This window comes from Carettochelys insculpta, chromosome 3 (assembly GCF_033958435.1).
Source record: "Carettochelys insculpta isolate YL-2023 chromosome 3, ASM3395843v1, whole genome shotgun sequence".
Lineage (NCBI taxonomy): Eukaryota > Metazoa > Chordata > Testudines > Carettochelyidae > Carettochelys > Carettochelys insculpta.
This window is the reverse complement of record NC_134139.1, coordinates 89,977,582-89,990,432: the sequence shown is the minus strand read 5'-3', so window position 1 is coordinate 89,990,432 and position 12,851 is coordinate 89,977,582. Positions and strand designations below refer to the sequence as shown.

At 42.5% G+C, this 12,851-nt stretch overlaps 1 protein-coding gene across 15 annotated transcripts in view; it reads left to right on the top strand.

Annotated features, from left to right (window-relative positions):
* Window positions 1-12,851, top strand: part of ARID1B (AT-rich interaction domain 1B) — a 462,469-nt gene that overhangs the window by 429,710 nt on the left and 19,908 nt on the right. For all 15 annotated transcript variants that reach the window (XM_074990332.1, XM_074990329.1, XM_074990331.1 and 12 more), the window contains 3 exons: window positions 5,756-5,894; window positions 7,391-7,563; window positions 11,526-11,676. In XM_074990332.1, coding sequence (XP_074846433.1) covers window positions 5,756-5,894; window positions 7,391-7,563; window positions 11,526-11,676 — 463 coding nt within the window. The remainder of the gene's footprint in view (window positions 1-5,755; window positions 5,895-7,390; window positions 7,564-11,525; window positions 11,677-12,851) is intronic.

The window sequence follows — 12,851 nt, the reverse complement described above, 5'->3', positions numbered from 1 at the left end:
TGCCAGTCTACTACCCATTCAGCCTTTCAAGGTTAGCTCTTTTCCTTTCTGCTTTCAGTTCAGGCAACTTCCTCATCTACCTGCACCCAGCAAGGGGAGCACTCAGCGCACAGAAGAGATGGACTTGGTCTTTGTTCCAAGCCCAGAACCAGATCCAGCACAGTTCAGAGCTAACAGAACAGAAATTGCAGGGAAAGTCCTGCCCAGCCCCAGACTGGAGCATGCTCAGTGCAGGCAGGAACTTGTGGGAGTTAATCTGCTGAATATATGTAAACTTTTTCCAAAGACTTAGAAGTAGGGTGGATTTTCATAAAGGCAGCAAGAAGGCACACAGCTGACATAAAGACCACCTCACACCAGATTTAAAGTCCATACTTCTCAATGTAGGAGTGCACTAAAAGCTTCTCAAAGAATACTTGTCAGATTTTTTTGAATGGGTAGAATTAGTTCTTTTCCCTAGTTTTATTCCCAGAAACAACTAAACCATTTTCACTGAAACTTGCTAAACAATGTTCAGAGAGGTAATTGTGTTCATCTGTTTTGGCATAAACAACAGGGAGTCCGGTGACACTTTAAAGACTAACACATTTATTGGGGCATCAGCTTTTATGAGCTTTCATGAAGCTTCCTCAGATGCTAGAAGTGGGAAAAAGGCTGGGATACAGAGATGGCAGTGTTACATCAGTGCTAATTAAATCAGGGTAGATGTGGTCACCTCCAACAATGATGACAAGGTGAGAGTACTTGAAGGGTAAATTACTTACTGCACTGAGAGAGCCAGTCCATATCTCTAGTCAGACCCATTCTGGTGGTATTAAATTTGTGTATCAATTCCAGCTCAGCAGTTTTGCTTTGCAGTCTGTTTTTGAAGTTTTTTGCCTTGGAGTGGCAACTTGCGAGTGTGTCCTGTGCATCCAGGGAGGTTTGTGTTTGGAATTTTTTTTCCAAGCAAAAGCTTCATCCTGAAACAGACACCTGGTCTGGAAAACCTCAGCCCAGAGGGTTATTGTTGGGCAGAGCTATAAGCAGCTGGAAACAGGTTTGTATAATAGTCGGAAGTGTCAGGCAACCTTAACAATAGATACTTCTATCTGCCTTGCCTTTAATAACCATTGTTTTGTGTGAGGAACTTAGATTTTTCTGCATTGAAAAATGTGTTTTATACACTAACACTGTTCAAAAACCATAGATTAACTTTCTGGTATCCTACCAGTTGTTGTTCTCTGCCCATTTCTTAATGTACCTGGATCCATATCAAACAAAATCACACACACTTATGTTCTTGTAGGCACCCCACAACCTAACAGGCACAGAAACTGAAATATTCTCATATTTCTAGCTGAGGCACACTGACAAAGTAGTTTCAGGGAACTTGCATTTCCTATGCTATAACTGGTATTTCTATGGTACAACACATTTTTCAGCTGTTTATTACCATTCATTTTAAACAAAAAAAAAACAGCCAGCAGGTAGAAATTTGGCTTGCAAGTTCTCAGCTGGATGTCTCATTTTGCTTTCTGATTTTTTCAGTCAGACATGTTTATATAAGGAAATACTATAAAACAGATTATTATTATTTTATAATAAAAATATGGTGTATTTATGCAACCCATAAATACTGCAAATATATTTTAACTGCTGTCAGCTTTATTTTTTAGGTCTGAATTAAGTTCTTCTTGCCTGGGGTGGGTTAGGGAAAAATATAATTGGCACTTAATGGCCCATCATAAGAGAAACTTGAAATTTACTAGCTGAAGCAATTTTGTATTTTATAGTAAATAGCATGGAGCTGTGCTAGAATGCTAGAATGCTTGGTTCTAGTATATTGAGTCTAAGATCCGTATAACTTAACTCAGAAATTGTTTCAATTTCTTTCACATTTCAGGGACGTGATAGAATTTGCTCTATGTCAGTGTGTACCTTGAGATGTAATAGGGGCAGTTGCAGGGAGAGGTCTGACACCTGACTCACTAGACTTCTTGGATATAGTCAGAGGTTTTGTTGTGTATGTATATGGTGGCTTTCATTATTGTTATTATTAAAATGTGTATTGCAGTACTCTCCAAAGGGTATATCTTCACTGAAACAAACACACATATCCCAAAACAGGAGTTTTGTGTTGTGTTTGTTTTGTGGATTTCTTAATGTATTAATGGGATTGGTGATTTTTAAAAGGTTTTAGAACATCATGGGCATAAAACAAATACAGTTGGGAAAGTTGAGGACCAAGAATGGCACCATTAGGACTAATGAAACAAGCTGCACAAATGCACTGATGTTTCAGGAGTAGGAATGGTTTCCAAATACTGGCAAGATGCAATGCAGATGTGACTAAAACAAACAGGAAGGAGGCATCCTGCAAGAGTCACCTGCATTCATCGATATGATGTGATTCCTGGGCTTTGAGTCCAAATCTGACCGTCTGAACCTTCCTGGAAATCAGACAAGATCAACCCTTGCTGCCTCCTTCTGGATTTGTCCTCTGAGCAGCAACGTACACAGTTTTGTCATTTAGCCATTGAACACATGTAGAGATGCCAGGCAGTAGACAGAGATTACATTTCAGACCATGGCCAGCTAGGAGGAAAAGAAAAACAGGAAATACAAAGTTATGGCTAAGATTTTTTTTTTGTAATATATATTCTCAATCACTGTATTTTTCCTTCTGGTGAATCCCTGTTCACAGCAATTACATTAAAGGTTTTGATCCCACAGCCCCTCCTCCAGTGGTACTCCCACTGAAGTCAGTAGGGGTCCTGAGGATGGAAGGCATGGCAAATCAGATCCAAAGCTTATACATGGATTTATATAGTCTTATGCAGCAGATTTCTAAAACTAAATTATTTGGGAATGTATTCTAATACAGATGCCAGCTACCATTCCAAGGCGGAGTGCCAAAATTTGGCCTTTTGACCTCTATGTACAGCCCAAGTGCTGGTGATACTTTTAAAGTCACTAATAGTCCTGCTTACAACAGCTTTGTTAATAAATAAAGATGCAGAGTTTTTCCATTTAGGTGGTGGTTGGTAGCATTAGTTGGTCTTTTGTTAATCCACAGGTGGCATAGCTTTGAGCAAGCTCCCAGTTGCAGAAGTCGGGGCGGGGCTGAGCTCCCGCCTCATGAGCCAATGAAAATGAGCTCATGTTCCACTCTTGGCATGCATGCCAGGGATTGCTGACCTCTGATCTAATATCTCATGCAGTGAATGTGCCTATTTCTTCACATTAACAGGGTATCTGTAGGTTTACTTGAAAGGTACACTGGGAATAAATTCCGTCGTCAGCATTGTATAATATACTCAGTTAAGTGAGCCGTATCTAACCACTCATTCTCATTGGAGGAGAACTCTTCATAGAATGCTCTCTTTCTTTGTAATTTCAGTCAGAATATACCATTTAACAAGGTGAAAAAGTGCCAGCAATGCAGATGCTTTCCATCCATCTTTGAGATGTCAGTTTAAGTGCAGCTGCCAATGAAATGGGAGGCTACTAAGGATGGGCATACCTTTACCTTGAAATAAATGGTTCAGTGGGGCAAGAGGAAGACATCTGCAGAATACCACCTATGAAAGTTCAGAATAGAAGCAAAAAAGTCAATGTCCTCTCAGACTGGACTTTGCAGATTGCTTTACCTATGTAATTTTTTCTAGCTCTAAAGATCATTGAAGTGTATTCCACTTGCAGTGATCATGTTTGAATGACGTGTAAAACCAGGGTCCTAACTACTTGTTAAACATTCCTTTGCCATTTTCACAAGAATGCAGGGCGTTACCAGTGTCCTGTTCAAATTTTGGTTTTGGTAATTGCTTTCTTCTTACCTAAAGTTCCCTTTGTATTTTCAGAATGATACAGTATTCTTTCCATTGGGTATAGTTATAGTAAACTCTTTTTTTATCCAGTATCTGAGTAATTGGCACACTCAAGTAACTGGTATAACTCACAACTGAAGCAGTGGCACAACTCACAACTGGGCAGTGGACATCGGGCAGGTCCCAGAGAAGTAATGTCATGGCTGGGGTTTGTGACTTACAGAGGAATGCTCTGCCCCTCAGGGCTGGCCCACTCAGCATCTGCCCTGCATCCCTCTGTGCTGCATCTGTGTGCAGCCAGCGGGCTCCTGCACTCTCTGACCCAGTGTCTGCCACCCAGAGCAGCTCCCTGCGTGGTGAGCCCCCTGTCACCATCTTCAAGCAGCACCACGCTGTCCCCACCAAAAAGGGTAGGGGCAGCAGTTGAACAGGAGCCAGCGCTGGAGTTGAGGGAGAGCTGAACTTTGTCATTGAGGGGCCACTGATTCCCACCTGTGCCTCTTTATTATCCAGAATATTTGCATATCCAGCAACCTCCTGGTCCTGGGGCTGCCAAATATGAAAGAGTTTACTATTTTTTGCTCTGGTAAATGGCTGCCACATTTTACCTCTGAGATGTATTTCAGTAGTGGATGAAATTGTGACGTTATCTTGATGTTGGGTTTATATATCAGTTTGAGTTAGTAAAGTTATGCTTCAGGTTGAAAGTTAATATATCAACATCTGTATTGTACTGATTATATGATGAAATGAAGTCATTTTGTGAATAGGGTGCTAGTTAAACTGATGTTACACTATAGACAGCTAACTTTGCTTCTCTGACCTATTATTTAAATTGAAGGTCTTCCTTTGCAAAGATGACTCCCATTCATGTTGCTTTAGGGCAGGGCTCTGCAACCGAAAGAGCGAGAAGAGCCATTTTTTTCAAATTCAGTTACAAAATCAATACTCAAGAGCCACAATGCGTGTAAATACAAGACAGTCCTTAATAAATAACATCAAACCGTACTTTTTCCAGCCCCTTTTTTTAAGAACAGCAAACACAATGATTTTTACCAGTTAGAAAGTTAAGTTCCCTGATCTCCTGGCTTTACCCACCTCAGCCCCCAGATCCAACCCCCTATCCCCAAGGTTTACCCCGCACCCACAAACCTCCCCCCAACCCCAGGATTAACCCTTCCCAGACCCCAAACACCTCCATCTCCAGGCTTTACCCCTCTCAGCCCCAAACCTGCCCCTTGATCCCCAGGATCAACCTGCCTATCAATGAGCTCTGTGTGATGCCACCCATCCTCCACAGCTGCCACACCCTGCCCCCACGCACTGCTCCCTCTTGCCTCCTCCTTCTCAGCACAGCTCCAGCAGGGTCAGGCTCAGCGGTCCCTCCCCCCAGCTCTTCTGCAGGCTTAGATTTCCCCCACATGCAGTACGCAGGCAGCTCCATGCCCTGCCAGCGTCCTCTTCCGGGGCTCCATGCCCTGCCGCGGCTTTCTCTTCTGGGGCTCCCTGCCGCAGCTGAGTGCTCAGCCGCACTGGAGGCTGCTGCCTCTTAAACACAAAAAACTAAATTCAGTTGGTTTAATCACGAGCAACTGAATTTAGTTTTTTGTTTAAATGGCAGTAGCCTCCAGAGCTGCAAGAGGAGTCAGCAGCAGCACGCAGAGCCGCCAGTGGCTCCTCAAAGAGCCGCATGCAGCTCTGGAGCCTCAGGTTGCCAACCCCTGCTTTAGGCAGTGGATTAAGTTCATAGTTCTAGAAAAGATGGCGGGTAATGCAACAATGCGTGAACCAATCTCAGGGAACGTGAAGGAAGCCTGACATTCTGAAATGCGTAGTGTGTAAGCAGAATAGACAACACATTTTAGAATAACTCTCTCCTTGATGATCGCTGCTTCCCCAGTACTTGGTTTGTTATATCTAATATTTCTTTATTTTAAATCTGCTAGCTAATTCTGGTTCCCTGCAAGGTCCCCAGACTCCCCAGTCTACTGGTAGCAATTCCATGACAGAAGTGCCAGGCGACCTAAAGCCTCCAACACCAGCATCAACACCTCATGGACAGATGACACCCATGCAGGGCAGCAGGTATTGAAAACTCATTGCTTCGTTTGACCTTTCTTTGGCTTGCTCGATGGTTATTTTGCACCAGTAGTCTTGGCTTGTCGAAGCAGACTACTAGCTCCTCTTTTTTTTTCTACAAATAAAGCACAGGGCCTGCTATGTAGAGTAGACCAAGGTGCCCTAAGTGTGTCAGGTACATTTTAAAAAGCAGCATTCAGAGATTTTGTTTGTTCTTTCCAAGGGCATCTTTGTGTGGTCATTTTGCATCAGAATATCTTGCTCTGCAAAGGTTGTATATTTATGGTTATCAGGGCTTTGCTTTTTACTTCCATCATAATATAGGTTTGGGGAAAAAAAGAATTCCTGAGTTGATACTCAGTGCTTCACTTGTCAGTGATAAATACTGTCTAAATTTGAGAAAATGGGGATTTTTCTGAGTTAAAAGTGGGATCATGATCATCTTTGTAATGGTTAGAGCAAGAATTAAGACCTGTGGTCCTTCACATACAGTCTCCTGCCCCTAAGCTACAGGGATAATTCTTATGGTTACCAACTATCGGTAACTGTGAGAGGACTGTTTTGGCCTATAGAGAAAGACTCTGGTGTTTTTATTAAGCAGCAATCAGCTGGCCAATGGCGATGTTCCAATGCACACACAGTGCCTTATCCTTTTGCCACAAAGTCCGTGACGAAAACCTCTCAGCACAATCAGTGAGAACAAGATTGAGCACCACAGCAAAATCATTCACAGCTTTGCTTAATTACAGTTGCTTGTCCTCGGCTGTAATTGGTGCACAAGTTTTCAAAGAGATCTATGTGGAGAGATAGATGGGGTAGTAGCAAACCTTTTTTAATTACTTCTAATTCAGCCAGTTCAATTAATGTTTCTTCTTATTTGTAAAAACATTTTCCTTTGTCTTCAGAATAAATGTGGCAGTTCTCAGAGCAGCTCAGTTTTTCAAGTCATGTTTATAAGGGCTTTATAGTAAAGCTAGCTGAAGCCACAAAGGTTACTGCTGCTCCATAATATTGAATAGTATTGAGAAGGTAAATCAAGAGCTGCTGTCTGTTCTTTCTCATAATATGAGAACAAGGGGATACTTAGTGAAATAGAAAGATAATATATTTAAAAATTATAAAAATAAATAATTTTTGACACAGTACATAATTAGCCTGTGAAATTCATTGCCTCAGGATAATGAGACAAACAGTTGATCTGGATTCTGAAAAGGTGAGGACTTCCTTGTGATTTATGGCAATACACGCATTTATGTTAGATTGGATAAAAAAAAATCCCTCATGCTTAATTAAAAAGCCAGAGGCAGGAAGAAACTTTTCCTGTGGGCAGGTTATTCCGTAATTGTCTATTATGGCATTTCTTACACCTTTCTCTGAAGTGTTTGGTGCTGCCCATAAGTGAAGACTGGATACTGCGCTAAATGAATCATAGTCTGGTCTGGTATAACTGTTTCTCATATGTTCTTATTACAGTGATATCTCCATTTTGTCTGTCCATTTAGGAACAGTGCAGTTAGTGTGCACGATCCCTTTTCTGATATAAGTGATTCGGCGTTTCCGAAACGAAACTCCATGACGCCAAATGCGCCATACCAGCAGGGGATGAACATGCCAGATATGATGGGGAGGATGCCCTATGAACCGAATAAAGACCCTTTTGGTGGTATAAGAAAAGGTATGTACTGAGTTCTCAGTGTGTTTCTTCCAGGTTTTATCCAAGCAGTGTATTTTGTCCAGGTGTGTTTAATGTGGCTCTTTTTGCATAGTCTCCCTGTCTTTTTACATATGCTTCCGTCGTTGCCACCAGCCACACTATAGCTCCACAGCAACAGAAGATATGTAACAGCATCTCATTCTCCTCTGGTCATTTTTCCACTTGCAAAGTTAAATTATGTAAGTGTAGGCTTCACACTTCACCAAGAACCCAAAATGGTTGTTCACGAATATTGCACAGTACTCTTTGTTAAGGGACTATACCATTAAGGATTACCAGATTAAACTAGTTGGGCCTGGGTTTTTTAAAAGTTCTAGTAACATCTTTGAGTATAGTAAACCATATTACAACTTGGGATATCATTTCTAATTATTAGAGCAGGAAATTGGAAGTCATAACTTGGAGGTGTTATCATTTGTTTCAGATGGAAATTCACTGTAGTCTTAAGCAAGTCTTCTAACCTCTTTGCCTCAGGTTACACAGCTGTAAAATAGGTATACTTAGCATACAGAAGTGTTGGAAGGTGTAATCAGTTAATGTCTGTTAGAAAGAGAAAGTGATGCAGATGAGAACATTTAGAGCAGCAGCAGAGAAGAGGCCTTTTGTTTCCTTTAAATCAGGGATTCCCAACCTATGGGTCGGGACCCAAACATGGGTTGTGATTAAATTTGTTAACGGTCGCCAGCAGCTCAGAGCTACATGTGGCTCTTAAAGAAGCCATTTGCAGCTCCATAACATTGTCACATCCAGCAGCTATCAACAGAGAAGCAATTATGCATTACAAAGACAGCTTTTCCAACTTTGGTATTCGTAGCCATCCCAGGCAAGTCACTTAATAGACTCTTGCAGTAAGCAATTTTCTCCTCTTTTGCCCCCCTTCTGTTCTATGTAGCTGATCTGACAGTTCTCATTTTTTGTGTGTGTCTCCCCCCAGTCCCTCCAGCCTCTTAGAGTGACTCCCCCCATCCCCTCAGTGTGGGGTTTAAGCTGGGGGAGCATAGGAGCGGAGCAGTTTGGGGATGAGGGTCTTTCCCCCACCACAACTCAGATCAACTATAATAATAGTTAACTATAATAAACGTAATATTATTATTAATGTAGTTTCCCTTTTTCTGTGAAATAACTACTATAATATATAAACAGGGGTGCAATTTTATATTCTTGCCTCAGGCACAAATCAGCTAGTTTTTTGAATTGCCTTGGGTCACTGAGTCTTCCTGAATTGTGAAAATGGGTCCCCATCTGGAAAAGGTTGGGAACTGCTGCTTTAAATCCTGGGCCTTTTGTCCTGGACCTTCTGCAGCAGAACTGTAGGAGAAATAACATCCCTTTCTGCTTAAGTTTATTGTGATTTATTTGGCCACCTTGAGGTCAGATTGGTTACTGAATATGCTCGTTTATTTCACACTTAGATTAGGCCACAAGTGAAAATTATTTTGGTCATATCCTCTCAGGCTTTTTGAAAAGATGATCGCATGAAAGTCAGATCTGTTCCTTCACTCAGATCTCTTCTGTTGATGGTGTTGCTGCGTCTTATATACGAGTTTGCTAAAATGGTGAGCTGGGGAACAATTCCAGGGTTTCCCGTAACATTTTCAGATGTCCTCTTATCATGCATATAAACCAATCTCTACCTCCTGCAATTAAGAGAACTGTTTCTTTGATCTTTTGTTTTAAGGGTCCCTAGTTCTCTCATCTACTATTCTTTCCAATGCTTTAGTTGCAAGTCTGGCTTTCTCTATAGCAGAAGGTGGTAGGACGTGGAAAGCTTGGTCTTTGAGGAGTCCTTTTCTTCCTTTCCAAAACAAGCCTTTGCCTCCTTACCTTCACCTCTGTTTTTTTGGGTTAAATATCTCAAACTAGAGAGACGAGATGGGGCCACTTCCTTGAATCTTTTGTTACTAAATGATATCGTCATTGGTGCAGATCACATCTCTTCCTGGAGCCTGGAATTGTACTTACCTTTGTGCAAGGGGCTGTTTGCAGTGGCTACAGGATCCTCTGCACAGAGATCAACTGTGTGTGTGTGTTCAAAAGAAAACAGATACAGGGTGCTAATTAAAGTTCCAAGGCTAGTGCATAAAACTTTCTGATACCTAAAGGTTTGAGTTTGACTCAACGTTTGTCCGGCTAAGAAGAGCAAGTGTGACGAGAGTCCAGCTGGAGTATTTAGGACATTAAGGAAGAAGATAGCTATCTGCCTGATGGGTTTCATTTTCTAACATAAGTTCCAAATCTGAGATGTTTTCATTTTGAGTTATTTGATATTGCTGTTGCATCTTGCCAGTAATGCTAATTCATGTGCTTTCATCATTCTCCTAAACCTAGTAGTTCTGTGTGGAAGGATGAGGGCTTCTGAGATTGAAAACTTGTGGAGATCGGGATAGGTCTCGGATGATTGGAAAAAGGCAAATGTAGTGTCCATATTTAAAAAAGGAAAGAAGGACAATCCAGGGAACTATAGACCAGTCAGCCTTACCTCAGTCCCCAGAAAAATCATGGAGGGGATCCTCAAGGAGTCCATTTTGCAAAACTTGGAAGAGGGAAAAATGATCAAGAGTAGTCAACATGGATTCACCATGGGCAAGTCTTGCCTGATCAATCTGATTAGCTTCTATGATGAGGTAACTGGTTCTGTGGACATGGGGAAGTCAATGCATATGATATACCTTGACTTTAGCAAAGGTTTTGATACAGTCTCTCACAACATTCTTGCCCATAAGTTAAACAAGTGTGGATTGGATACATGTCCTATAAGATGAATAGAAAGCTGGCTTGATGGACAGGCCCAACGGGCAGTGGTGAATAGCTCAAAGTCTGGTTGGTGGTCAGTTTTAAGTGGAGTGCCCCAAAGATCAGTTCTAGGGCTAGTACTGTTCACCATCTTTATTAATGACCTGGATGAGGGGATGGATTGCACCCTCAACAAATTTGCAGATTTCACTAAGCTAAGGGGACAGGTAGATACGTTGGAGGGTAAGGATAGGATCCAGAGTGACCTAGACAAAATGGATTGGGCCAAAAGAAATTTGATGAGGTTCAACAAGGAGAAGTGCAGAGTCCTACACTTGGGGCAGAAGAATCCCAAGCACTGTTACAGGTTGGGCGCCAACCAGCTAAGTAGTGTGCAGCAGAAAAGGAGATGGAGATTGCAGTGGATGAGAAGCTGGATATCAGTCAACAGTGTGCCCTTGTAGCCAAGAAGGTTAAAGCCATATTGGGGTGCATTAGGAGAAGCATTTCCAGCAGATCTAGAGAAGTTGTTATTCCCCTCTACTTGTCACTGGTGAGGCCACATCTGGAGTATTGCATCCAGTTCTGGGCCACCCAGTATAGAAAGGATGTGGATACCTTGGAGTGGGTTCAGCAGAAGGCAACAAAAATGACTAAGGGGCTGGAGTACATGATCTATGAGGAGAGGCTGTGGAATTTGGGCTTATTTAGTTTGCAGAAAGGAAGACTGAGGGGTGATTTGACAGCAGACTTCAGCTTCCTGAAAGGGGGCTCTAAAGAGGATGGAGAGAGACTGTTCTCAGTGGTGATAGATGGCAGAACAAGGAGCAATGGTCTGAAGTTACAGAGAGAGATGTGTAGATTGGGTATTAGGAAAAACTGTTTCACCAAGAGAGTGGTGAAGCACAGGAATGTGTTACCAAGAGAGGTGGTGGAATCTCCATCCCTAGAGGTTTTTAAGTCCCGTCTGACATAGTCATTGATGAGATGATTTAGTTGGGGTTAATCCTGCTTGAAGCAGGGGGATGAACTAGATGACTTCCTGAGATCCCTTCCAGCCCTAGAATTCTATGATTCATGCATTTTTTTTTCCCCAAAAGATGTCATCTATCAGACCTTGGAAGCTTATCTTTGAAACCAAAAATGAAATGTTGCGTTTTCAGTTCTTCAGTTTTTATTTATTATTGCAGTGCCTGGAAGCAATGAGCCCTTCATGGCCCCTGGACAAATGCCCAATAGTGGAATACAGGATATCTATAACCAGACTCCTTCTGGAGCAATGTCCACCATGAGCATGAGCCAGCGGCAACAATTCTCTTACGGAAGTGGCTATGACAGGAGGTGAGTCATTCTTCAGCAAAGTTAGTGGAAATAATCCTGTGCTTTACTCCATTGCCCTTTTGTCCATTATGGAGAACCTCGCAGCCCTCACTTCCTGCAGCTGCTTACTAAATCACTAGGAGTCAGGCCACAGGTAATGAGAGGATCTAGCGATTTGCAGAAATTAATAAGGATGGCATTGTCACACTTCAGAAGTCACTTAACTTACAGCTGATTAGCAAGTGGCTCTTCTTGACAGCTGCTTTTGGCAGGCCGTTGTGTTGTGCTGCGGCTTGCTAAAGTAGCACTTGTGTTACTCCCCTTACCCTGTTTGTATCTACAAGGTGTCGGGATTTTGTTTTTACAAAAGCCAAAATGTACATCTTTAAAATGTTTTGTTTGGTGCACTGGTGACTAGAATGTCATATGGAGCTTTTAGGGTCTATATTTTCTGCGTGCTATAGGGACACTGCTCTTCAAGAGTGTGACCAGAGTGAAGGTTTAGATCCCCATAGGTCCAAATTTCAGTCAAGTGAAAGCAATTCCCCCTCCTCCCCACCTTCTCCCCCCTCCCATCCTGTGAGCCTGTTTAGTTTTGTTTCGTTTTGTTAGTCATGGAATCACTGATGTCTGAGTCTTGGGAGCAGACAGAAAATCTGAGGAGTGTTTGGATATGCTGAGTTTTACACTGTTTTGCAAGCTAGAGCTGTAGAAAGTTTTAGTTGTGCAGTTTTGCTTCATTGTTAACATTTCGTGATGGCAGCCAATGTGGTACGCTGTATGGGCCTCCTAAATCAATAGTAGGTGAGTTTTCACAATCCTAGGCTGAAGCAGTAGGAAGAGAATAATATAACTATAATCACGTGGTTCAACAAAACCCACGTTGCTGTGTTGTCAGGGAGATTGAAGGTCCCGGAAGAAGGTCTTAGGCCAGAAGAATCCTTTCTTCTTCGAGTGTCCCCGTGGGTGCTCCACAATAGGTGTCGGGCACGCCCGGCACCGCAGATCGGAAATCTTACAGCAGTTTCTCCTGGATCGCGCATGCGCCGGCACACGCCGCTCCCCTGCGCATCCCCGGCCACGTGCGCGATCCGGTCCCCGCCAGTTCCTTCTCAACCACCATCGGCTGCAGATGGAATCCGCTCAGGCTACGGCCAGAGTCAGATTAGATAGTGTTTTCTATGTGTAAATTGCTG